The sequence below is a fragment of the Gouania willdenowi genome, chromosome 7, assembly GCF_900634775.1.
Source record: "Gouania willdenowi chromosome 7, fGouWil2.1, whole genome shotgun sequence".
Lineage (NCBI taxonomy): Eukaryota > Metazoa > Chordata > Actinopteri > Blenniiformes > Gobiesocidae > Gouania > Gouania willdenowi.
The window spans coordinates 40,345,384-40,373,141 of NC_041050.1; the positions used below are offsets into that span (position 1 = coordinate 40,345,384).

The 27,758-nt window shown below is 42.0% G+C and overlaps 1 protein-coding gene across 4 annotated transcripts in view; it reads right to left on the bottom strand.

Annotated features, from left to right (window-relative positions):
- LOC114466703 (myosin-7B-like) overlaps positions 1 to 27,758 on the bottom strand; it is a 58,311-nt gene that overhangs the window by 13,341 nt on the left and 17,212 nt on the right. For all 4 annotated transcript variants that reach the window (XM_028452342.1, XM_028452341.1, XM_028452343.1 and 1 more), the window contains 22 exons: positions 27,598 to 27,716; positions 27,337 to 27,486; positions 27,095 to 27,265; positions 26,854 to 27,033; positions 26,657 to 26,789; positions 26,506 to 26,579; positions 26,347 to 26,434; positions 26,124 to 26,241; positions 25,937 to 26,060; positions 25,746 to 25,882; positions 25,447 to 25,617; positions 25,290 to 25,374; positions 24,976 to 25,218; positions 24,730 to 24,906; positions 18,448 to 18,593; positions 18,286 to 18,376; positions 15,948 to 16,105; positions 15,633 to 15,864; positions 15,434 to 15,560; positions 15,237 to 15,355; positions 14,929 to 15,125; positions 14,676 to 14,859 (listed from right to left, as the gene is read on the bottom strand). In XM_028452342.1, coding sequence (XP_028308143.1) covers positions 14,676 to 14,859; positions 14,929 to 15,125; positions 15,237 to 15,355; positions 15,434 to 15,560; positions 15,633 to 15,864; positions 15,948 to 16,105; positions 18,286 to 18,376; positions 18,448 to 18,593; positions 24,730 to 24,906; positions 24,976 to 25,218; positions 25,290 to 25,374; positions 25,447 to 25,617; positions 25,746 to 25,882; positions 25,937 to 26,060; positions 26,124 to 26,241; positions 26,347 to 26,434; positions 26,506 to 26,579; positions 26,657 to 26,789; positions 26,854 to 27,033; positions 27,095 to 27,265; positions 27,337 to 27,486; positions 27,598 to 27,716 — 3,224 coding nt within the window. The remainder of the gene's footprint in view (positions 1 to 14,675; positions 14,860 to 14,928; positions 15,126 to 15,236; positions 15,356 to 15,433; positions 15,561 to 15,632; positions 15,865 to 15,947; positions 16,106 to 18,285; positions 18,377 to 18,447; positions 18,594 to 24,729; positions 24,907 to 24,975; positions 25,219 to 25,289; positions 25,375 to 25,446; positions 25,618 to 25,745; positions 25,883 to 25,936; positions 26,061 to 26,123; positions 26,242 to 26,346; positions 26,435 to 26,505; positions 26,580 to 26,656; positions 26,790 to 26,853; positions 27,034 to 27,094; positions 27,266 to 27,336; positions 27,487 to 27,597; positions 27,717 to 27,758) is intronic.

Genomic DNA, 27,758 nt, shown 5'->3' on the forward strand with positions numbered 1-27,758 from the left:
ACCATGTGAACTAGTCCTGGTACCATGTGAACTAGTTCTGGTATCATGTGAACTAGTCCTGGTATCATGTGAACTAGTCCTGGTATCATGTGAACTAGTCCTGGTACCATGTGAACTAGTCCTGGTATCATGTGAACTAGTCCTGGTATATCAACTAGTCCTGGTATCATGTGAACTAGTCCTGGTACCATGTGAACTAGTCCTGGTACCATGTGAACTAGTCCTGGTATATCAACTAGTCCTGGTATCATGTGAACTAGTCCTGGTACCATGTGAACTAGTCCTGGTATATCAACTAGTCCTGGTATCATGTGAACTAGTCCTGGTATCATGTGAACTAGTCCTGGTATATCAACTAGTCCTGGTATCATGTGAACTAGTCCTGGTACCATGTGAACTAGTCCTGGTATATCAACTAGTCCTGGTATCATGTGAACTAGTCCTGGTACCATGTCAACTAGTCCTGGTACCATGTGAACTAGTTCTGGTACCATGTGAACTAGTTCTGGTAACATGTGAACTAGTTCTGGTACCATGTGAACTAGTCCTGGTATCATGTGAACTAGTCCTGGTATCATGTGAACTAGTCCTGGTATCATGTGAACTAGTCCTGGTAGCATGTGAACTAGTCCTGGTATATCAACTAGTCCTGGTATCATGTGAACTAGTCCTGGTACCATGTGAACTAGTCCTGGTACCATGTGAACTAGTTCTGGTACCATGTGAACTAGTCCTGGTATCATGTGAACTAGTCCTGGTACCATGTGAACTAGTCCTGGTACCATGTGAACTAGTTCTGGTAACATGTGAACTAGTCCTGGTACCATGTGAACTAGTTCTGGTATCATGTGAACTAGTCCTGGTACCATGTGAACTAGTTCTGGTACCATGTGAACTAGTTCTGGTACCATGTGAACTAGTTCTGGTACCATGTGAACTAGTCCTGGTATATCAACTAGTCCTGGTATCATGTGAACTAGTCCTGGTAGCATGTGAACTAGTCCTGGTATCATGTGAACTAGTCCTGGTATATCAACTAGTCCTGGTACCATGTGAACTAGTCCTGGTACCATGTGAACTAGTCCTGGTACCATGTGAACTGGTCCTGGTATCATGTGAACTAGTCCTGGTACCATGTGAACTAGTCCTGGTACCATGTGAACTAGTCCTGGTACCATGTGAACTAGTCCTGGTATCATGTGAACTAGTCCTGGTATCATGTGAACTAGTCCTGGTACCATGTGAACTAGTCCTGGTACCATGTGAACTAGTTCTGGTAACATGTGAACTAGTCCTGGTACCATGTGAATTAGTTCTGGTATCATGTGAACTAGTCCTGGTACCATGTGAACTAGTTCTGGTATCATGTGAACTAGTCCTGGTATCATGTGAACTAGTCCTGGTATCATGTGAACTAGTCCTGGTACCATGTGAACTAGTCCTGGTACCATGTGAACTAGTCCTGGTATCATGTGAACTAGTCCTGGTATCATGTGAACTAGTCCTGGTATATCAACTAGTCCTGGTATCATGTGAACTAGTCCTGTATCATGTGAACTAGTCCTGGTTTCATGTGAACTAGCCCTGGTATCATGTGAACTAGTCCTCGTATCATGTGAACTAGTCCTGGTACCATGTGAACTAGTTCTGTTATCATGTGAACTAGTCCTGGTACCATGTGAACTAGTCCTGGTACCATGTGAACTAGTTCTGTTATCATGTGAACTAGTCCTGGTACCATGTGAACTAGTCCTGGTATCATGTGAACTAGTCCTGGTATCATGTGAACTAGTCCTGGTATCATGTGAACTAGTCCTGGTATCATGTGAACTAGTCCTGGTACCATGTGAACTAGTCCTGGTATCATGTGAACTAGTTCTGGTATCATGTGAACTAGTCCTGGCATCATGTGAACTAGTCCTGGTATCATGTGAACTAGTCCTGGTACCATGTGAACTAGTCCTGGTACCATGTGAACTAGTCCTGGTATCATGTGAACTCGTCCTGGTACCATGTGAACTAGTCCTGGTACCATGTGAACTAGTTCTGGTATCATGTGAACTAGTCCTGGTATCATGTGAACTAGTCCTGGTATCATGTGAACTAGTCCTGGTACCATGTGAACTAGTCCTGGTATCATGTGAACTAGTCCTGGTATCATGTGAACTAGTCCTGGTACCATGTGAACTAGTCCTGGTACCATGTGAACTAGTTCTGGTATCATGTGAACTAGTCCTGGTATCATGTGAACTAGTCCTGGTATCATGTGAACTAGTCCTGGTACCATGTGAACTAGTCCTGGTATCATGTGAACTAGTCCTGGTATATCAACTAGTCCTGGTATCATGTGAACTAGTCCTGGTACCATGTGAACTAGTCCTGGTACCATGTGAACTAGTTCTGTTATCATGTGAACTAGTCCTGGTACCATGTGAACTAGTCCTGTTATCATGTGAACTAGTCCTGGTACCATGTGAACTAGTCCTGGTATCATGTGAACTAGTCCTGGTATCATGTGAACTAGTCCTGGTATCATGTGAACTAGTCCTGGTACCATGTGAACTAGTTCTGGTATCATGTGAACTCGTCCTGGCATCATGTGAACTAGTCCTGGCATCATGTGAACTAGTCCTGGTATCATGTGAACTAGTCCTGGTACCATGTGAACTAGTCCTGGTATCATGTGAACTCGTCCTGGTACCATGTGAACTAGTCCTGGTACCATGTGAACTAGTCCTGGTATCATGTGAACTAGTCCTGGTATCATGTGAACTAGTCCTGGTACCATGTGAACTAGTCCTGGTATCATGTGAACTAGTCCTGGTATCATGTGAACTAGTCCTGGTACCATGTGAACTAGTCCTGGTACCATGTGAACTAGTTCTGGTATCATGTGAACTAGTCCTGGTATCATGTGAACTAGTCCTGGTATCATGTGAACTAGTCCTGGTACCATGTGAACTAGTCCTGGTATCATGTGAACTAGTCCTGGTATATCAACTAGTCCTGGTATCATGTGAACTAGTCCTGGTACCATGTGAACTAGTCCTGGTACCATGTGAACTAGTCCTGGTATATCAACTAGTCCTGGTATCATGTGAACTAGTCTGGTACCATGTGAACTAGTCCTGGTATATCAACTAGTCCTGGTATCATGTGAACTAGTCCTGGTATCATGTGAACTAGTCCTGGTATATCAACTAGTCCTGGTATCATGTGAACTAGTCCTGGTACCATGTGAACTAGTCCTGGTATCATGTGAACTAGTCCTGGTACCATGTCAACTAGTCCTGGTACCATGTGAACTAGTTCTGGTACCATGTGAACTAGTTCTGGTAACATGTGAACTAGTTCTGGTACCATGTGAACTAGTCCTGGTATCATGTGAACTAGTCCTGGTATCATGTGAACTAGTCCTGGTATCATGTGAACTAGTCCTGGTAGCATGTGAACTAGTCCTGGTATATCAACTAGTCCTGGTATCATGTGAACTAGTCCTGGTACCATGTGAACTAGTCCTGGTACCATGTGAACTAGTTCTGGTACCATGTGAACTAGTCCTGGTATCATGTGAACTAGTCCTGGTACCATGTGAACTAGTCCTGGTACCATGTGAACTAGTTCTGGTAACATGTGAACTAGTCCTGGTACCATGTGAACTAGTTCTGGTATCATGTGAACTAGTCCTGGTACCATGTGAACTAGTTCTGGTACCATGTGAACTAGTTCTGGTACCATGTGAACTAGTCCTGGTATATCAACTAGTCCTGGTATCATGTGAACTAGTCCTGGTAGCATGTGAACTAGTCCTGGTATCATGTGAACTAGTCCTGGTATATCAACTAGTCCTGGTACCATGTGAACTAGTCCTGGTACCATGTGAACTAGTCCTGGTACCATGTGAACTGGTCCTGGTATCATGTGAACTAGTCCTGGTACCATGTGAACTAGTCCTGGTACCATGTGAACTAGTCCTGGTACCATGTGAACTAGTCCTGGTATCATGTGAACTAGTCCTGGTACCATGTGAACTAGTCCTGGTACCATGTGAACTAGTTCTGGTAACATGTGAACTAGTCCTGGTACCATGTGAACTAGTTCTGGTATCATGTGAACTAGTCCTGGTACCATGTGAACTAGTTCTGGTATCATGTGAACTAGTCCTGGTATCATGTGAACTAGTCCTGGTATCATGTGAACTAGTCCTGGTACCATGTGAACTAGTCCTGGTACCATGTGAACTAGTCCTGGTATCATGTGAACTAGTCCTGGTATCATGTGAACTAGTCCTGGTATATCAACTAGTCCTGGTATCATGTGAACTAGTCCTGGTATCATGTGAACTAGTCCTGGTTTCATGTGAACTAGCCCTGGTATCATGTGAACTAGTCCTCGTATCATGTGAACTAGTCCTGGTACCATGTGAACTAGTTCTGTTATCATGTGAACTAGTCCTGGTACCATGTGAACTAGTCCTGGTACCATGTGAACTAGTTCTGTTATCATGTGAACTAGTCCTGGTACCATGTGAACTAGTCCTGGTATCATGTGAACTAGTCCTGGTATCATGTGAACTAGTCCTGGTATCATGTGAACTAGTCCTGGTACCATGTGAACTAGTCCTGGTATCATGTGAACTAGTTCTGGTATCATGTGAACTAGTCCTGGCATCATGTGAACTAGTCCTGGTATCATGTGAACTAGTCCTGGTACCATGTGAACTAGTCCTGGTACCATGTGAACTAGTCCTGGTATCATGTGAACTCGTCCTGGTACCATGTGAACTAGTCCTGGTACCATGTGAACTAGTTCTGGTATCATGTGAACTAGTCCTGGTATCATGTGAACTAGTCCTGGTATCATGTGAACTAGTCCTGGTACCATGTGAACTAGTCCTGGTATCATGTGAACTAGTCCTGGTATCATGTGAACTAGTCCTGGTATCATGTGACTAGTCCTGGTACCATGTGAACTAGTCTGGTATCATGTGAACTAGTCCTGGTATCATGTGAACTAGTCCTGGTATCATGTGAACTAGTCCTGGTACCATGTGAACTAGTCCTGGTATCATGTGAACTAGTCCTGGTATATCAACTAGTCCTGGTATCATGTGAACTAGTCCTGGTACCATGTGAACTAGTCCTGGTACCATGTGAACTAGTCCTGGTATATCAACTAGTCCTGGTATCATGTGAACTAGTCCTGGTATCATGTGAACTAGTCCTGGTATCATGTGAACTAGTCCTGGTATCATGTGAACTAGTCCTGGTATATCAACTAGTCCTGGTATCATGTGAACTAGTCCTGGTTTCATGTGAACTAGCCCTGGTATCATGTGAACTAGTCCTCGTATCATGTGAACTAGTCCTGGTACCATGTGAACTAGTTCTGTTATCATGTGAACTAGTCCTGGTACCATGTGAACTAGTCCTGGTACCATGTGAACTAGTTCTGTTATCATGTGAACTAGTCCTGGTACCATGTGAACTAGTCCTGGTATCATGTGAACTAGTCCTGGTATCATGTGAACTAGTCCTGGTACCATGTGAACTAGTCCTGGTATCATGTGAACTAGTTCTGGTATCATGTGAACTAGTCCTGGTATCATGTGAACTCGTCCTGGCATCATGTGAACTAGTCCTGGTATCATGTGAACTAGTCCTGGTACCATGTGAACTAGTCCTGGTACCATGTGAACTAGTCCTGGTATCATGTGAACTCGTCCTGGTACCATGTGAACTAGTTCTGGTATCATGTGAACTAGTCCTGGTATCATGTGAACTAGTCCTGGTATCATGTGAACTAGTCCTGGTATCATGTGAACTAGTCCTGGTACCATGTGAACTAGTCCTGGTACCATGTGAACTAGTTCTGGTATCATGTGAACTAGTCCTGGTATCATGTGAACTAGTCCTGGTATCATGTGAACTAGTCCTGGTACCATGTGAACTAGTCCTGGTATCATGTGAACTAGTCCTGGTATATCAACTAGTCCTGGTATCATGTGAACTAGTCCTGGTACCATGTGAACTAGTCCTGGTACCATGTGAACTAGTCCTGGTATATCAACTAGTCCTGGTATCATGTGAACTAGTCCTGGTACCATGTGAACTAGTCCTGGTATCATGTGAACTAGTCCTGGTATCATGTGAACTAGTCCTGGTATATCAACTAGTCCTGGTATCATGTGAACTAGTCCTGGTACCATGTGAACTAGTCCTGGTATATCAACTAGTCCTGGTATCATGTGAACTAGTCCTGGTACCATGTCAACTAGTCCTGGTATCATGTGAACTAGTCCTGGTACCATGTGAACTAGTTCTGGTACCATGTGAACTAGTTCTGGTAACATGTGAACTAGTTCTGGTACCATGTGAACTAGTCCTGGTACCATGTGAACTAGTCCTGGTATCATGTGAACTAGTCCTGGTATCATGTGAACTAGTCCTGGTAGCATGTGAACTAGTCCTGGTATATCAACTAGTCCTGGTATCATGTGAACTAGTCCTGGTACCATGTGAACTAGTCCTGGTACCATGTGAACTAGTTCTGGTACCATGTGAACTAGTCCTGGTATCATGTGAACTAGTCCTGGTACCATGTGAACTAGTCCTGGTACCATGTGAACTAGTCCTGGTACCATGTGAACTAGTTCTGGTAACATGTGAACTAGTCCTGGTACCATGTGAACTAGTCCTGGTACCATGTGAACTAGTCCTGGTACCATGTGAACTAGTTCTGGTATCATGTGAACTAGTCCTGGTACCATGTGAACTAGTTCTGGTACCATGTGAACTAGTCCTGGTATCATGTGAACTAGTCCTGGTACCATGTGAACTAGTCCTGGTACCATGTGAACTAGTTCTGGTAACATGTGAACTAGTCCTGGTACCATGTGAACTAGTCCTGGTACCATGTCAACTAGTCCTGGTACCTTGTGAACTAGTTCTGGTATCATGTGAACTAGTCCTGGTACCATGTGAACTAGTTCTGGTATCATGTGAACTAGTCCTGGTACCATGTGACTAGTCCTGTTGAACTAGTCCTGGTATCATGTGAACTAGTCCTGGTATCATGTGAACTAGTCCTGGTACCATGTGAACTAGTCCTGGTATCATGTGAACTAGTCCTGGTATCATGTGAACTAGTCCTGGTACCATGTGAACTAGTCCTGGTATCATGTGAACTAGTCCTGGTACCATGTGAACTAGTCCTGGTATCATGTGAACTAGTCCTGGTATCATGTGAACTAGTCCTGGTACCATGTGAACTAGTCCTGGTATCATGTGAACTAGTCCTGGTATCATGTGAACTAGTCCTGGTACCATGTGAACTAGTCCTGGTATCATGTGAACTAGTCCTGGTATCATGTGAACTAGTCCTGGTACCATGTGAACTAGTCCTGGTATCATGTGAACTAGTCCTGGTATCATGTGAACTAGTCCTGGTACCATGTGAACTAGTCCTGGTACCATGTGAACTAGTCCTGGTATCATGTGAACTAGTCCTGGTATCATGTGAACTAGTCCTGGTACCATGTGAACTAGTCCTGGTATATCAACTAGTCCTGGTATCATGTGAACTAGTCCTGGTATCATGTGAACTAGTCCTGGTACCATGTGAACTAGTCCTGGTATATCAACTAGTCCTGGTATCATGTGAACTAGTCCTGGTATATCAACTAGTCCTGGTATCATGTGAACTAGTCCAGGTATCATGTGAACTAGTCCTGGTACCATGTGAACTAGTCCTGGTATCATGTGAACTAGTCCTGGTACCATGTGAACTAGTCCTGGTATATCAACTAGTCCTGGTATCATGTGAACTAGTCCTGGTATCATGTGAACTAGTCCTGGTACCATGTGAACTAGTCCTGGTACCACGTAGATTTTTCAAATATATATATATATATTTTTAACTGCATTATATTTCTATTTAGTTTAATTGTTTCATCAACATCGTTCCACAAAACCACCCCACAAATGTAAATACACATACTTTTTAAATGAGTCCGTGCATAATGTTGTTTAATATTAATAATATAATAATATAACCCCTGTCTGTCTGTCAACAGCCTTTGTATGTTTACATGTAGCTGTTCATTTTTTACTTTACATGTATATATTATCGTCTTAAGATGTACCAGATCTCCCAAACTTTAAGGTGTGCGATTTTAAAAACAGTATATTGGTGTGTTCATAATATCCTACATTGTGTACTATACGGATGGCTCTTTTCTGTAGGGTGATTATTGATTGTAGGTGGTTTTGTAGGTGTTGCCCCATACTTCTACACAGTTATTTAAATATGGCAACACAGGTGAACTATACACAATATACAGTGATCTCTCATTGCTTTCAGCATCACTTTTTGCTCTCACATATTTTTAGGAGGTTTCCAGCACATTTTATGATCAAGAAATACACCCAGAAATGTATTTTCATACAGCCTTTCTATTTCAACATTACTTATTACTTTTATTCTCAACAAGTCGTCTCAATGTGCTTATCAAAATATAAAAATCATAACAAGAAAGGAAAAACCCAACAAGATCCATATGAACAAGCATTTAGTGACAGTGTGAAGAAACAACTCCCTTTGAACAGGAAGAAATCTCCAGCAAAACCAGGTTCAGAGGTGGCAGCCATCTGCGTGGACTGGTTGGGGTTATTGGACAGAAGGACCAACAGAACAGGATAGATAGAACATCAGAGTGTTCCAGACTAGTTGAGCCGTGAACCACAGATCAGGAAGTGACATCATCAGCTTCACCTGAAACAGAGCAGAGAGAGAAGGACGAGGAGAAGACACTGACTGCAGAAAAACATGATACATTATTATCAAGTCATCATGTGTTGGCCTTGGGCCTCACTCCCAGTGCCTAGTCAGCATACAGCTTTACATATCAGCTCATTCACCCAATCACTCTCACATTCACACACCAGTGGGACAGGACTGCCATGCAAGGCGCTAGTCGACCACTGGGAGCAACTTAGGGTTCAGTGTCTTGCCCAAGGACACTTCGACACATAATCAGGTACTGGGATCGAACCCCCAACCTCTCGATCAGAAGACGACCCTCTACCACCTGAGCCACGGTCTAATGCTATTATATGGTATACGTTTCAGCATATAAGTAGGTTTTAAGTTTAGCCTTAAAGGTGTAGAGTAACAGCCTCCTGTACTGAGACTGGGAGCTGGTTCTAAAGGGGAGGAGCCTGATAGCTAAAAGCTCTTCCTCCTGTTCTACTTCTAGATACTTTAGGACTTCCAGAAGACCAGCAGAGTGATCTACCTGGACGATAGGACACTAACAGGTCTCTATAGACATACAGGAGCCAGATCATGTAGATCTTTGTATGTTAACAGGATGATTTTAAACTCTATTCTAGATTTTACAGGAAGCCAATGAAGAGAAGCCAATACTGTAGAAATATGTTCTCTCCTGTTAGTACCTGTTAGTATTCTAGCTGCAGCATTCTGAATTAACTGGAGACTTTTTAGTGAGTTACTAGGACATCCTGACAGTATAGAGTTACAATAATCTAATCTAGATGTAACACATGCATGGATTAGTTTTTCAGCATCACTCTGGACCAAGATATTCTTGATTTTATAGATATTACAGAGGTGGAAGAAGGCTGTCCTTGTGATTTGTTTAATATGAGAATTAAAAGATAAGTCAGTATCAAAGATAACACCTAAGTTTTTTACTGTACAGAGCAAATAATATCTCTGGATGAGATTAATCTGATCATTTCTGAGGTGTTTTGGACCAAATAAAATCACTTTGGTTTTATCCTGGTTAAGAAGGAGAAAGTTACGGCTCATCCAGGATGTGATGTCATTAAGACAAGTCTGGAGTTTAAATAACTGATGAGTTTCATCTGATTTCATTGAGAAATAAAGCTGTTTTAAAGGCCTGTGGTACATAACCTGTTACTAGAGATGTGTTAATCCGGTTCACCATTAGTGCTAATTTGTGGAAGAACATCTTTAAATAGTGGAGATGGGATTGGATCTAAAAGACAGGTTGTTGGTTTAGAAGCACTAACTATTGAGGTCAGTTCAGATAAACCAATTGGAGTGAAACTATGTAAATAAAAGGGGATATTTCAGGAGCTGCTTTGTTTAATAAAGTATTGATCACTCCTGCAGGGGGGTCATTAGCTTTGTTTCTAATTGTTAGAATTTTATCAGTAAAGAAGTTGATGAAATCATCACTGGTTACAGTGTTGAATAGAAACCGAGGATTTTTTGTTTTCCTCTATTAAAGGTTCTAGCTCTGTGAAGAGCTTTTTTTTTTAAAAAAAAAAATAAGCTAACAAACTTTTTCTCCAGGCAGTATAAACTTCTACCATGTTTGAGAAGAGCCACTTCCTTTCTAATTTTCGCGATGCCTGTTTTAAAAGACGCAATTCATAATTATACCAGGGAGCAACCTTTTTATGACATATCGTCTTCTTTTTAAGCGAAGCAACAGCATCCAGAGCTGTGTGCAGTGACAACATTGCACTGTTGATAAGATGATCTATTTTCTCTATTGTTAGACATTGATAGCTACTCTCTGTTGAGATATCATATGGATCAGAGGTAAGCAATGATGTACTCTTCTCTCAGAGTTTAAGCAGGCTGATATTTTGAGTTCAAAGGACAACAGGAAGTAATCTGAAATAATAGGATTTTGAGGATATATTGTCAGGTAATTAATATCTAAACCATATGTTAGAACTAGGTCCTGATTAAGATAATGAGTTGGTTTGTTTACATTTTGTGTAAAGCCGATTGAATCTAATAGTGAGGTAAATAATTTTTTTAGGCTGTTGTTTTCATCATCAACATGAATGTTAAAGTCACCTACTATGATAGCTTTATCAGTGCTCAGCACCAGATCAGTGAGAAAGTCAGAGAATACAGAGAGCAACTCTGATTATGGACCAAGAGGACGGTAAACTATAACCAGTAAAGTGGGTTTTTCTACCTTGTTTTTGGGACTACAAATTTCAAGGGAGAGGCTTTCGAATGAATTTTGGTTAAGTTTGGTTTTTGGGGTAACTGATAAGCTTGAGTGAAAAACTGCTGCCACTCCTCCTCCCCGACCACTCTCACGGGGAATATGGTGATTACCATAATTAGGAGGGCTGGCTTCATTAAGAGCAATAAAATCTTCATTTTTGAGCCAAGTCTTCGTGAGGCATAATAAACCTAGTTGATGGTCAGTTATAAGATCACTCACTAAAAGAGATTTAGATGAAAGCGATTTTGATATTTAATAGTTCTACATTTAATGTTTTTTCATTGTTTGGTGTTCTGTTTGTCGCTTTAATTTTGATGAAATTTTTATGGTTAACTCTTCTATTGTGGGCTTTAGTTTGTATTGCATGTTGCTCTGTACAGCTCAGCACAGTGTTTATGGGGTATAACTGCTCTATATTTTGAGTAAAGGGCTTATCTATGAAAGTGTTTGTTATAACTGCTGGTTTATTCTCATCTAGTCATGAGCATGTGGAGTTGTGAATCACAGACTGTAGATTTAATTTTAGCATTTGTGCTCCATGTAAATTAGGGTGGACATTGTCTTTTTTAAATAGATCAGCACGTTTCCAAAAGAGGTCAAAGTTATCAATAAATAGGAAATTATAGAGTTTGCAGCAGGATTGTAAAAAGTTGTGCTGCTGTAATAGGCAACTAAATCGTTCTATATTTCTGTTTAATGTATGGAGAGGACCAGAAATGAATATTGATTTCCCACATGCCTTTAGAACGTTAAAGAGAAGGTTAAACTCTTCATGATCCGTATCGATTCACGTCGGGTGGTATCGTTCGTCCCTACATGTAACACTATTTTAGTGACAGTTGCTGGCAGCGTGGGTAACATTTGATTAAGTTTGTTTAAGATAGTGTGAACTGTAGCACCTGGAATACAGTGTGTGATGGCATTAAAAAATCTAATATTCCTTGTTATTGAATCACCGATAATGAGTGTAGTTTGTGGGAAGAGAGAGTTAGGAGTGAGTGTGTGCCTGTTATACTGACCGGGAACGTCCAGCAGGTGGATCACAGCTGGCTGTGGTGGAGTTTCCGTCCTTGGAGTTGACTGGCTTTGGGGCGTCTGTGTGGGAACGTCTGGTGGTGCTCGGGTTGCAGAAAGCTGCGGGAAAGTCTCCGTTATCAGCTCCAGTTGGCGTTGAAGCGACTCTGCTTCCGCGAGGGTCGCTGATGTCTGAGGGTGATCCTCCGTCATCAGCTGGCATTAAAGTGGTGCTGCAGTAGCATGCCTCTGGACTGCAGCTTTGAGTAGGTTTTGACGGGCTACAGATGATGTTTTTGGCCTGTGGGAATTTAATCCAGGCGGTGGTGGAGGCGTTTTCCTGGCGGTTGTTTTGGTCGGCTTGATTGGACTGAATTTGTCCCCGTTTTTGTATGAGAGAGCTTCAAAACGATTGTGGAGAGTAAGAGGAGGAGGAGGGACGCCATTTTCCGTGTTATTCTGTCGTCTATGTCCGCGGACAACAACCTCAGCCCACGATGGCAGGCGTGGTGTGGAACAGGACAGTCCTGGACCTGGATTCTCCCAGGGAACTGTGTCGTTATCACATGGAATATTATGGAGGAAGGATGACAGCACTACTGACTGCTGTACAACCGTGTCCGTATACTTGGTGAGTAATTCATGTTTCTTTTTTAGCTCATTAGAAAGGCGATGAATTTCTTCCCATGGTTTGGTAATTTCTTTGTTGGCGTTTAGTAGCAAAATGTCTTTCTCTGACGGCAGGTGAGGAGCAGCTTCTCCATCGTCTGGAGATGTGGCCATCTTGCGTTACTCACGGAACGAAAGCGGCTCTATCTTCACAAGCAGCTTTCAATAACAGCAGCTAACGATCACAGCAGCTAATTATAACAGCAGCTAACTATAACAGCAGCTAACCATAACAGCAGCTACCTATCACAGCAGCTAACGATCGCAGCAGCTAACTATAACAACAGCTATCACAGGGGCTAACTAAACAGCAGCTAACTATCATAGCAGCTAACTATAACAGCAGCTAACTATAACAACAGCTAACAATCACAGCAGCTAACTATAACAGCAGCTAACTATAACAACAGATAACAATCACAGCAGCTAACCATCACAGCAGCTAACTATAACCAGGGCTGCCAAGTTTCAGAAAATAACAGAGTGAGACTTTAGTGACCTGATGCGTTCCGGCGAAAAAAAAGTGTCATTTTTTAACATGACTTTGTTTTAACGTTGATTTCTACCTTCAGAATGATGTCATCACCTCCATACCAGCAGCTCTCCCTGCACTGTGGCCTCCTAATGCTAGTTTTAATCAACCACAAATTACAAATGAAAACTAATAAGAATTTTGACAAAATACATTTATTAGTCAATATTTCATATCAACAACTGTCCATCATTTATCTGGGGACATGTCTCATGTTGTAGGTGTTTATCACAGATGTTGATGATGACAGAGGCTCCCACTTAAAACACTGTGGCCCAAGGCAGTGCTACCTTTACCTCAGCTCTCCTTGTCTGTAACAGAAAGGACGTCATTAAAAAGATCATCATGTAAAAACATTCAAACATCAAGTCATTTTTCATTGAATCAATGTCTATAGAAATACACTATTACATACAATAATAATCATAAGAACAGTTTGAATGAACATTAGATTAGACATTTGTTTCATTTACTATGTATTTATGATGATATAACCTACAAGTGTAATTCAGCTACTAGCAGTGATCATAACACTGGTTTTAATTAATTTAAGTTAATGTCTAACACAGACATACATACAAAGTGTTAAGTTTTTTAGACGGATAAACTAACACTATAACACACACACACAGCAATATAAACAGTGAACAAAATTACATACCGTCTCAGAAGTGTCTGTCTTCTAGAAACTTTATTCCTTTCTGAAAGCATGACGACGACTCATGTTGTGTTCGAAAGATACTAGTTAGAGACAGCTCGTCAAGACCCGCCTTACGTTGCTTCTGATTGGTTTACTATTGCGTGGTGCCTGCCGTGGTTGGTTAGATTTAGGCACAAGGAGACATGGATTGGTTATCTCGGTCAGTCAATCAGAGTTACTCTAACTACGGCTAACAGCAAGGACCAAAGTTCATTGTCATGAAAAAAATACATAGACTATTGAATGGGGAAATATAAGTGTGAGAAATGTGAGAACAGTGTGGCGTGTGGTGTGAGAATGTGTCAAATTGCATGACTGTCACACTCAAAGGGTGAGGCTTGGAAGCTCTGCTATAACAGCAGCTAACTGTGACATTGACCAAACAAACACAGACTTATGTGTTTATTTAGCAATTTCCAAACAGCATAAATTTGGTTTAGTTCAAATTTAACGACAATGTTTTTAGTTTACTCATTTCTGCTGTGACCACCTCCAAAAGCTGCTGCAAATTTTCCCCATTACAGAAAATATTAGTGTCTTCTGCAAATAACACATTTAAAGAGGTTTGACACTTTACACATATCATTAAATGATTCATTTTGGACCCAAAACCGACCCCTGTGGGACTCCACAGGTTATATTTAAGAATGTTGATTTGCACAAACTGAGGCCTATTACTTATGTAGCTTCTAATCCACTGTAGTACATTCAGTTCAGAGAGCTCTGATCACACACACACCTACCTGCTCCAGTGTGTGTATTCTCTTTTCGGCGTTGGCAACAGCAGTGTGTGATGTGTGTGTGTGTGTCAGTAGTGTGTCTGTCTCTGTCTGTAGATGCTCTTTGTGTTTCTGTAGAGTCGACATTTTACACTGAGACATTTCCATCAGATGCTCAGTGTGATGTAGACGCTGGACCAGCTTCTTCCTACACACACACACACACACACACGGGCTGATGACCACCTGCATATACAGGGAGAACCTGTAAACTCACCTGTTTTCCTCCAGCTGGGCTGCCTTCATCACGGCGTCCGTCTGGTACCTGGCTCTCCATTGGTCGGTCTGAGCCAACGTAGAGGACAGCGCCCCCTGCAGCTGTGCGTTAGTGTGTTGCTCCGCCTCCAGCTGCTCTCTGAGCATGCACGCCTCACTCTTGGACATGTGCACGCAGTGAGCCAGTGCCGCCCGCGCCTGATAAGACCAAGAGAACATATGACCTCCTCTGGACTGAACACGTGTGGGTGGGGCCATAAGAAGGCGGAGCAACTCTAAGCGTGAGGAGGTTAAAGTGGGCGGGGTCACCTTCTTCTCCTCGTCCAATCGTCTCCTCAGCTCGTCCACGTTCTGACACACAGTAGCCTTAGAACGCTGCAGCTGACCAATCACAGCCTCAGTCTGCTGGACACGCCCACTCAGTTCAGCTGGATAAACACACACACACACGTCTGTCAGTGTGTGTGTGTGTGTGTGTGTGTGTTTGTGCGTGTGTGTGTGTGTACCTGTGTGTGTAACAACTTTCTCTCTCTCAGTGTTGATTTCTCTCAGTTTTCTCTGAAGTTCTTCAGCTTTACTTTGACTTTCCTTCATCTCGTTCTCAAACACTCCAAACAACTTCTCCACAGAGCACTACGCACACACAGGTAAGTGGGAGGAGCCCGTGACAGTGGGAGGAGCCTGTGTCCATGGACTTGGCCTCACCTTGCTCCTGCTCAGTGTATGTGCGGTGCTGCTCAGGTCCTGGTTCTCATTGTGTAGTCGGTTGTGTTCCTTCTCCAGTGTGTGTGCGTCTTTGTGTAGTGCCTCCAGCTGCTGCTTCAGCTCCATCACACACTCAGAGTGCTTCCTCCTTAGCCCCGCCTCCACCGCCGCCTGATGAAGCCCTGCCTCCTCCAGCTCGCGCCGCATCTTCAGGAGGTCGGCCTCCCTCTTCCTGACACACACACACACACACACACACACACACACACAGTGAATACACACTCACAAACACACACACAGACTCTACATGCCCACCTGTAGAGGGCACTGTGAGCGGCCGACGCCCCCCCGCTCTGCTCCAGTTTCTCTCCCAGCTCCTCCAGCTCTCTAGTGACGTCGTTTCTTTGACGTTCGGCCTGGCTTCGCCACATTCGCTCCGCTTCCAACGCCTCGTCCAGCTCCTCCATGTGAGTCTGCAGCACAACAACACAAAGGTTAGCTTACAACGTAGCCACCAGTCTCACATGTTTGGTTAGCTCTTGGTTAGGGTCTTGATGAGCTGGTCTCTGACACCTCACACATGCACCGAGTCGTCGACATGCTTTCAGAAATAAAGTTTCTAGAGGACTGACACTGTCTGAGATGGTATGTAACTACCCAATTTTATATTGGTGTGTGTGTGTGTGTGTGTGTGTGTTAGTTTAGTCGTCTAAAAAACTAACATTATGTGTGTGTGTCTCTCTCTCACTCACGTTTGTATAAGGGTGTGTATCTGACGATATTAGATCATTAAGGATTAAAACATGATCTCCCAAATCATGGTGATTGTAGAACCGTCTGTAGTTCATTATTTAACCCTTGTGGTGCCGTGTCTGTGGTCCATACACAGAACATCCAAAGGTTTTTTTCTCAGCCAAATCACACCGTTTGCTTGTCAGCGTTACAGACACCAAAGAATTATTAAGCGCTTAAACAGGGCAGAAGTACGCACCCCTCCCCCCCAGTGCACAGACACACACACACAGAGTTAGCTGTGTTAGCGACTGTCTGTCAGAGGCTCAGTGCAGATGTCTGTCTGTCTGTTAAACACTGAGAGATGTTTGAGGAAACACTGCATGTGTTTCTCTAACTAACTCTGCTGCTGCTGCAGCTAACGGGGCTGTTTACACATTCTTAAAGAGACAGTGTCCTGAATGTGATTTACTTTAAAAACTACTTTCAACAACTCAGAGCTGCCCTGAAAAAATCATCACTACATCATTTAATCACATTTCAGCCTTAATGAAGGAAAAAGTCAAAATGTAGTTATTGTGCTGCTAGTGATTAATAAAAGGGTCTTTGTGGCTCCACTGACTTTGACCTATTATTGTTTTTATTGTAAAACTATTGATAAAAAATAAATGATTTATATCACCTATTGTCATTTAGAGTAAAAATATATAAATATGAATATTGGTCCATATCACCCAGGCCTAATGTAACCAAAGCAGTAACGTTTTATCTTGTAAATGATATGATTGTCTAAACTGTGTGAAATGAGGCGTTCAAACACTGTTTAAAGTATGATTTTATTAATATGAGTGTGTTACCTTAATAACTAATAGAAATCACTAGACTGATATGATGCCTTGTTATGTAGCATGTGATGCTAATGCTAATGCTACACTACTTTAGTTAAACAAAGTAAAAAGACTGTGACTATAAGAACATGTCAGACCTTTAGTTTAATGTTAATTATACTTAGAACCAGTTTGATAAAATGTTTACATACAATTTAAAAAATATTTGATAATTACCTTGTTTTAAATGATCTTTTATTCATTTTTTTTCCATTTAGGGCCATGATTTTAAGTTATTGATTTGGTTTGTTTTATTAATAAATAACTTTAAAATAGTTTAAATTATTTGAATGAAAAAAATCGTGATGTGATCATGATTTTACAAAGAAAAAATCGTGATATGATTTTTTTTCCATATCACCCACTTCTACATGTGTATGTCTGTGTTAGACATTAACTTAAATGAATTAAAACTCTTAATCAGCTACTAACAGTGTTATAAACACTGTTAGTAGCTGAATTACACTTGTAGGTTATATCATCATAAATACATAATTTAATGTTCATTTGAACTGTTCTTATGATTATTATTGTATGTAATAGTGTATTTCTATAGACATTGATTCAATGAAAAATGACTTGATGTTTGAATGTTTTTTACATGATGATGTTTTTAATGACGTCCTTTCTGTTGCAGACAAGGAGAGCTGAGGTAAAGGTAGCACTGCCTTGGGCCACAGTGTTTTAAGTGGGAGCCTCTGTCATCATCAACATCTGTGATAAACACCTACAACATGAGACATGTCCCCAGATCAATGATGGACAGTTGTTGATATGAAATATTGATTAGGTTATAGCATTAGGAGGACACAGTGCAGGGAGAGCTGCTGGTATGGAGGTGATGACATCATTCTGAAGGTAGAAATCAACGTTAAAACAAAGTCATGTTAAAAAAAGGACTTTTTTTGTCGTAACGCAACAGGTCATTAAAGTCTCACTCTGTTATTTTCTGAAACTTGGCAGCCCTGGTTAGCACGTAGCCACCAGTCCGCTAGCTGAGCAGGGTCAAAGGTCAAAGAGGTGGAGCTACAAACCTGAAGTTCTCTGATCCTTTTCTGAAGCTGACCAACCAAACTCTCTCTGTCCTCCATCTTTACCTGGAGCTGAGCGAGCTCACCGTCCTTCCTGTACGCACAACACAGACAGGAAGTGCCCCCTCCTTTCAGCCCCCCAACATACAGGAAGTGCCCCCTCACCTGTTCAGCCTCTCTTCAAGCCCCACCCTCTCCACCTCCACCTCTCGCTCTGAGGCCATCCTTAGCTTCAGTTCGTTCTCCAGTTTACGTTTCACACGCTCCAACTCAGCCCTAGACTTCTTCTCCTGCTGCACAGAGGCCTCCACCTAGATATACAACATATACATCACAGATGTACATCACCTAAATATACAACATAGATATACATCACATAGATATACAAGTGCTGGTCAAATAATTAGAATGTCATGAAAAAATTGATTTATTTCAGTAATTCAATTCAAAAAGTGAAACTTCATTATATTCATTCATTACACACAGACTGATATATTTCAAATGTTTATTTATTTTAATGTTGATGATTATAACTGACAACTAATGAAAATCCCAAATTCAGTATTTCAGAAAATTAGAATATTACTTAAAACTGATACAAAAACAGATTTATAGAAATGTTGACCAACTGAAAAGTATGAAGATGAAAAGTATGATCATCTATTCAATACTTAGTTGGTTTTGTCTGAATTACTGCAGCAGTGGGCGTGGCATGGAGTGGATCAGTCTGTGGTACTGATCAGGTGTTATGAGAGATCAGGTTGTTCTCATAGTGACCTTCAGCTCTTCTGCATTGTTGGGTCTGGTGTCTCACATCTTCCTCTTCACAATACCTCATAGATGTTCTATGTGGTGAAGGTCAGGCCAGTTTGATGACCAATCAAGAACAGGGATACCATGGTCCTTAAACCAGGTACTGGTAGCTTTAGCACTGTGTGCAGGTGTTAGGTCCTGTTGGAAAATGAAATGTGCATCTCCATAAAGTTGGTCAGCAGCAGGAAGCATGAAGTGCTCTAAAACTTCCTGGTAGACGTCTGCGTTGACCTTGGACCTAAGGAACCACAGTGGACCAACACCAGCACATGACATGGCACCCCAAACCATCACTGACTGTGGAAACTTTACACTCCACCTCAAGCAACGTGGATTCTGTTCCTCTCCTCTGTTCCTCCAGACTCTGGGACGTTGATCTCCAAAGAACATGCTAAATGTCCTTTGATCAAAGAACATCACTTTGGACCACTCAGCAGCAGTCCAGTCTTTTTTGTCTTTAGCCCAGACAAGACGCTTCTGACGCTGTCTCTAGTTCAGTGTCTTGACACCAGGAATGCTACAGCTGAAACCATGTCTTACATACGTCTGTACGTGGTGGTTCTTGAAGCTCTGACTCCAGCTACAGTCACTCTTTGTGAATCTCCTCCACATGTTTGAATGGGTTTAGTTTCACAATCCTCTCCAGGGGGCGTGGCTATCACTATTGTTTGTAGACTTTTATCTACCACATCTTTTCCTTCCCTTCACCTCTCTATGAATGTGTTTGGACTCTGTGAACATCCAGCCTCTTTAGCCATGACCTTTGTGTCTGGTCCTCCTTGTTCAAGGTGTCAATGGTCGTCTTTTGGAAAACTGTCAGGTCAGCAGCTTTCTCCATGATTGTGTAGACCTACAGAACTAGACTGGAGAACATCTAAAGGTCTTTGTAGAACACCAGGTGTCTTTAATATTAAACCTCTCCATAATATTCTAATTTTCTGAGATGTTTAATTTAGAGTTTTCATTAGTTGTCAGTTATAATTATTAACATTAAAATAAATAAACACTATGTCAGCCTGTGTGAAATGAATGTAGACATTAAAGAAGTTTCACTTTTTGTATGGAATTACTGAAATAAATCAACTGTTACATGATATTTTAACACTAGAAGTCCCAGGGATTTCTATATCCCCCCAGAAGTCCCAGAGCAGGGTCAAATGAACTCTAGGACCAAACTGACGACTCTGATGGCTACAATTTGCATCTATTCATTTGTAAATGAATCACCTGAGAAATCAGCAGGGGGGAGAGCCTGACTCTAACAATGGAAGTCTGGAATGTTAGGGGGAAGTGCCCTGGAAGCTAAAGTCACAATGCCCCGTTTATTAACTCGTTCTGCTTGATGCTGGGGGAGAACAAACACAGACTACAAACATTGAAAGAAACAGAGTCACCTCTTCCAACACACCTGATTCAAATGATTATCAGGCTTCTGCAGAGCTGGATGATCATTTGAATAAGGTGTGTTGAAAGAGGGAAACATCTAAAACATGCTGATTAGTGGCCCTCGAGGACCAGAATTGGACACCCCTGGAATACCCTGTTGTCATGCAGCCTTTTGTGCTGTGGGGAATAAATAGCTGGCTGCTTCCACCTGCTGACACTCCACACTTATTCTACTCAAAATGCAGAGAAGATTTACCACTCAAGAAGCGTTGGAATTGATCCTGAACAATGCAAACCCTTGTGACTCAGATGGAGAGGACATAAACCTTCAGCCAAATTCGGATTCGGACTCTGAGCTGTCTTCAGGTTAGATTTCCCAAACATCCTATTTTCATTTCCTGACTTTATTTTTATTTAAAACCGAACAAAAGAATAATTTGAATTTGTTCACATTGCAGATGACGAGACTGCTCCTCATCTGGAAAAGAGAGCTCGGTTGGAGAGTGAGCCCACAGAGACGGCGAAAGAGGGCACAGTGTGGCATGAAGAACATGTGGGTACAATTCTCCGTTTCACTCCAATGGAACCGTACGCTGCAGATGGAGAGCCAAAAGCAAAGGCCAGAAGAAGAATCAGGAGTCGCCTTCAGAGCTTCCTCTGTTTCATTACTGTTGGCATGCTCCGTCCCATTCAAGAATGGACTATTCAGCATGCACGGCAAACGGAGCAGACGGACTGGTTCATGATCCTCCATGAACTAATGGCATTTATTTCTGTTATTATTTTGAGGGGGGTGACCAAGGTTCCATCTCTGCGTGACAGCTGGTCAGCATGCCTGGGAAACCCACTTATCACTGGAATTATGTCACGAAACCGTTTCCAAGACATCATGCGTCACCTACGATTTGATGACATGTTTACGCGCAGTGAGCGAGTGCAGACAGATAAGTTTGCTGCAATTTCGGATGTGTGGGGATCGTTTGTTACCAACTGCATCACATGCTACAACCCTGGTCGACACATCACAATTGATGAACAGCTTTTCCCATCGAAGACTCGCTGCTGTTTCCTGCAGTACATTGCAACAAAACCCGACAAATTTGGCATAAAGTTTTGGGTGGCTTGTGATTTGAAAACAAAGTACATCTGCAATGTCCTCCCATATCTTGGAAAGGACCCCAGTCGTCCCAGTGAGGAGAGACTTTCTGAGAGTGTGGTGATGAAGCTGATGGAACCATTTATGGACAAAGGCAGGACTGTCACCACGGACAATTTCTTTACATCACTGACACTTGCACGACGACTGCTCAGCCGGAAAACCACCAACTGTGCGATGTGTTCATTGCCACAAATACACATGTGGCAAATGTAGGAGAGAGATACCGTGGCAGTGCCAAGTATGTCACGAGTCTCAATAAGAGGATGAAGGAGATTCTTCTAAATATGTGCACAGTTGCTTTGTTATTATCATTATTTTTATTTATTTTGGGTTTTTTTTTTACACAAATAAAAACCATTGAAAACAAATCACAGTTGTTCTTTTGCACATTTCTCACACCACACTGTCATTAAAAATAAATAATGTTTGTGTTCTCTTTGGGTCAAATGACACCTCTGTGGGACTTCTAGTGTTAAATATATGACCAGGACCTGTACAACATATATATATACAACACATAGATATATACTACCTAGATATACAACACATAAATATACATTACATAGATATATAACACATAGATAAACATAGTAGTAATAGTTTTTATTCTGTCATTTAATTCCATTAAACATTAAACAAAACATTTCCATAATTTTGTGTACAGTACGACTAAAAGGCTTTAGACTGAAGTTAATACTTATTATGTCTATGTCTATTATGTGCCATGTTTACAAACTTCCACGGGACAAAAACACAAAGATTTATAATAAACAATTACGAGTGTCCAACAGAAGAGAAATACACATGTATTTAGAATATTTATTTTAACATAAATTTCATTTTGTTTTATGTTATTTTTATTCTTAAACTAAATCATGTCATAATTTAATTAGATTTTACTTTGTTTTAAAATGTCGGTTCCTCTGAGGTTCTACTGACTTTCCCTGTGTTTAAAAAGCTCCTGGATGTGAGGAGGGAGTTTATTATGTGCTTTATACACCATTATTAATGTGTTCAGGTCAACAAGATCATGGATTTTCAATAGATTTAATTCTACAAAAATAGTGTTTGTTGGTGAATAAAAATCTGCTTTAGTGATAATTCTTCTTTTTTTGAAGTAGGAAAATATGATGAGTAATGGATTTGTAATTGTTTCCACATATTTACAAGACATATTTTAGGTAAGGAAGAATGAGGGAGATATATAGTAGTAGAAGAGATTTTTTGTCATGTACAGTTTTCATTTTGCCACTTACAGCTATGGTTTTTGCTAATTTTGTTTTTAATATATTTATATGTAATTTCCATTAAAGTTTTCCGTCAAGGTAACTCCTAGAAATGTATTTGCAGAAACTCGTTAAATTTATTCTTCATTAATTTTTAAAGTTATATGATCACTGATTTCCAAAAACAATGTGTTTTGTTTTACTCAGATTCATTGAAAGTTTGTTTAGATCAAACCATTTTTTTAAGACTGTAAGTTCATCTTCTACTGTATCAAGGAGCTGTTTCAGGTCCTTTACTGAGCAGTACAGGATGGTATCATCCACATATAATAAACATTTTACCTATTCCGAAACATCACAAACATCGTTAATATACATGATAAACAGTTTTGGACCCAATATAGAACCTTGTGGAACCCCATATGTCATTAGTTTTTCATTGTGTATATGTACATATTGGTATCTGTTGCTAAGCTAGCTTTCTAGTCAGGCATATGCTGGTCCCCTGACACCACATGGTATTGTATGGTTTATGGTGTCAGATCAATAAAAATACCCACTAATGTCTATGCTGTAGCCATGTGTTCTACAACAGCCACGATTGTAGTTGTAGTTGATCAGTTTGATTGAAAACCGTATTGATGATGACTTAACAAAATGATCAAGCCTAATTACAAATAACTTTTCCAAAATCTTGGAGAATTGTGGCAGAAGCGAGATAGATCTATAATTGTCAAATATATTTTTATTTCCATTTTTATGAATTGGAACTACTTTTGCAGTTTTCATTTCTCTTGGGAAGGTGCTCATGAGAGCATAGATATACAACACATAGATATATAACACATAGATAAACATCACCTCGATATACATCACATAGATTTATAACACAGATATATAACACGTAGATATATAACACATAGATAAACATCACCTCGACATACATCACATAGATATATAACACAGATATATAACACATAGATATATAACACATAGATAAACATCACCTCGATATACATCACATAGATTTATAACACAGATATATAACACATAGATATATAACACAGATAAACATCAACTCAATATACATCACATAGATATATAACATTGATATACATCACATAGATATACAACACATAGGTATACATCACATAGATATATAACACAGATATCCAACACATAGATACACAACACATAGATATACAACACCTAGATAAACATCACAAAGATATACAACACATAGATTTATAACACAGATAAACATCACATAGTTATACAACACATAAACATCACATAGATATAACACAGATATACAACACATAGATATACATCACATATTGTAGATATATAACATAGTTATACATCACAGATATACAACACATACTGTAGATATATAACACAGATATATAACACAGATATATTACACAGACATACAACACCTAGATATAAATCACATAGATATATAACACAGATATACATCACCTAGATGTATAACACAGATATATAACACATAGATAAACATCACATAGATATAACACATACTGTAGATATATAACACATAGATATACATCACATAGATATACAACATATAGATATACAACACATACTGTAGATATATAACACATAGATATACATCACATAGATATACAACACATAGATATAAACACATACTGTAGATATATAACAAATATACAACACAGATATACATCACAGATGTACAACACCTAGATATACAACACATAGATATACATCACATAGATATATAACACATAGATATACATCACCTAGATGTATAACACACAGATCATTACAGAGTGCTCCACCTAGACATACAGCACATAGAGTTGAGTGAGTGCTCCTCACCTGGTCCACCTGTTGCTCCAGACGACCTTTGACCTTCAGCAGCAGGTTGACCTTGTCGCGCAGAGCCTGAAGGTCATTGAGCGTTTGCTGTTTCACTTCCTGTAGCGCTGCCGTCTCAGCGCTCAGAGAGGCTGCTGATTGGTCCAGGACGCCGAGCTCCTGGTTCAGGTTCTTCATCTGCAGGTGAGACACATGTCATGACTCCGCCCCCAACCACCTGACTCACCATCAATGATTATTGATCACCTTGTTCTCCACGCCGTGGCGTTCCTTCTCCACCGTTGCCACGGTAACCTCCAGCTGCTCCACCTCCCTCCTCAGCTCCTCCGTCTCCTCCTCTAAACGTCTCTTCTTGGAGGTCAGGAAGGCCGTGCTCTGCTCCTCCTCCTCCAAGTGCTCCTGGACCTCCTTCAGCTTCACGTCCAGGGAGATCTTGGACTGGATGAGGCGGGTACAGCGGTCCTCAGCGTCCAATAGGTGGTCCTGCTCCTGTAGAGGCAGGGCCACACCATCAGGACGTTCTTACGTATCCCACATTACTTCCTGTGGGCGGGACTTACGGCCTGGAGCTGTAGAAACAGATCATTCTTCTCCTGAGCCAGAACCACCTGCCGCTCCTCGGCCTCCCGCCGCCTCCCCTCAGACCTGAAGGAGACCAACACGCTGTGATTTACCAAAACACCTGAACTCACTGTGAAAGAGGAGGGCGGAGCTCACCGGTCCAAGGCTTCCTTCAGTTTATTCAAGTCCTCTCTGAGCGCGCTCAGCTCCTTCTCTATCTGAGCACTCTTCAGCAGGGGACGGAGCTTGTAGAAGAGCATCATCCAGGGCCATGTGCACACGGAGAAGAAAGCTCGCAGGTTGAACTGGATCAGCATCAGAGCATCTCTGAGGGAATGATTCTCTGATCAGGAAAGACTTATTGAGTCTTTCTGAGACTTATTGAGTCTTTCTGAGACTTATTGAGTCTTTCTGAGATTGTTTGGGTCTTTTAGAAACTTCCTTCTCTCTCTGACCTTCTCTGAATCAGCATCTGCAGCTCCATCCTCATCAGCTTCCCTCTGCTCACTGCCTGCACCGTGGTGAGAATCTGGGAGAGACGCTCGTCCCTCATGTCCTCCAGCAGACCCAGTAACCCCACTTTGAAGAACACCTGAGGACGAGCTGCTGTTAGCAAGTCTCTGACAGCAGGGGGCGCTCTGCTCACCTTGGAGAGTCCAAACTTGTACTGCATGTGGTCGATGTCCAGCGAGGTGAGGAGCCTCTCCACAGCCTTCCTGCTGTCCACGTACGAGTCCTCAGGGACGGAGGCTGGGTTTAGGATCCGGTACCTGGAGGGGAGGAGCTATTGCGCATCAGGAGGACAAACAAGCACAGGACTGAATGAACCTCACCGCTGCCTGAACTCTGCATACAGGATCCGGTTTGGGAATCCCTTCCTGCAGATTCGAATCCCCTCCAGAACTCCGTTACAGCGCAGCTGCTGGAGGACTAGGAAGGGGTCCATCAGACCTGCAGAAACAGAGACCAGATCACCTCCCTCTCCCTCTCCTGTCTCTGTGTTCTGTCCTACAGCTCACAGTGAAGACAGGAAGATGATGATGATGAAGGTCTAACCTGGGCTCTTGGACTCGTTGGGGATGATACAGCGTACGAAGTGAGGTTGTGTGCGCCGCAAGTTTGTCATCAGCTTGTTGAGGTTCTCCTTCAAACACAAACAGATGTTTAGAGATGTTACTAAGGAGCTCCTCCAGATGTTCCAGAGCTCAGTCTCACTTTGTGCAGCTGTGACACCGTCTGGAAGGAGGTTCCTCTCCTCCTGCGTCTGCTCTCAGTCTTCATCTCACTCACTGAAACATCAACAGCCGCAGATTCACTCTGTGTGTGTGAGTGGGTGGAGCCTCAGCAGTGCCTAGTCAGCACTCACCATCATCAGGACCAACGTAGCTCTCAAAAAGCGCCGCCATCAGCCTGTGAGAGGACCTCTGGAACAAGGCCACCACCGTCTCATTCAGAGGATCTCTGTTCTTATCCAGCCACCCGCTCACATTGTACGGCACCTACACAACAGACGCATATCAGATGCACACCAGACGCACACCAGACGCACAACGCCACACTCACCACCCCTGCGTAATGAACCAGTTCAAAGTGAGTCTCATATTTGCGTTTCTTGTCTGGTCGTGGCCGCAGGAAGTTGATGGACTTTCCCAGATGGTTGTCGTAAAGCTTGGTTTTGAAGCTGTGGTCCGTGGCCTTGGGGAACATACACTCCTCCTCCATGATGGACAGGATGCCCATTGGCTGAAGCACAGACAGCTGATTGGTCAGCGTGATGAACACCCTGTGGATGACACTCACTGACCTTCTCGATGAGGTCAATACAGGCCTGGAGGTCCAGACCAAAGTCGATGAAGGTCCAGGGGATGCCCTCAGAGACGTACTCTTCCTGCTCCAGGACAAACATGTGGTGGTTGAAGAACTGCTGGAGCTTCTCATTGGTGAAGTTGATGCAGAGCTGCTCAAAGTTGTTGAACTGAAGAAGAAAAATATTAAGATAAAGGAGAACATAAAGGAACATTCCCTCTCTTCCTCAGCTCTGCTCACCTGGAAGATCTCAAACCCTGCGATGTCCAGAACTCCGATGAAGTTCTGCCGAGGCATGGCGGTGTAGAGCGACGCATTGATCCTACGAACCAACCACTGGAACATACGGTCGTACGTGGCTTTGGCCAGAGCCGCCACGGCAAAGGTCACCTGACCCAGGAGCACCATTCACAGGGTCTGTCAGAGTGTGTGTGTGTGTGTGTGTGTGTGTGTGTGTGTGTGTGTGTGTGTGTGTGTGTGTGTGTGAGTATGTCTCAGTACCTGCTCCACAGTCTGTCCTTTAACCATCCACTCGTTTCCTACTTTGACTCTAGGATTCAGCAACGCTTTGATCAGCTCAGATGAGTTGATTCCCATCAGGAATGCTGCTTTATCCAGACCTACACACACACACACACACACACACACACACACACACACAC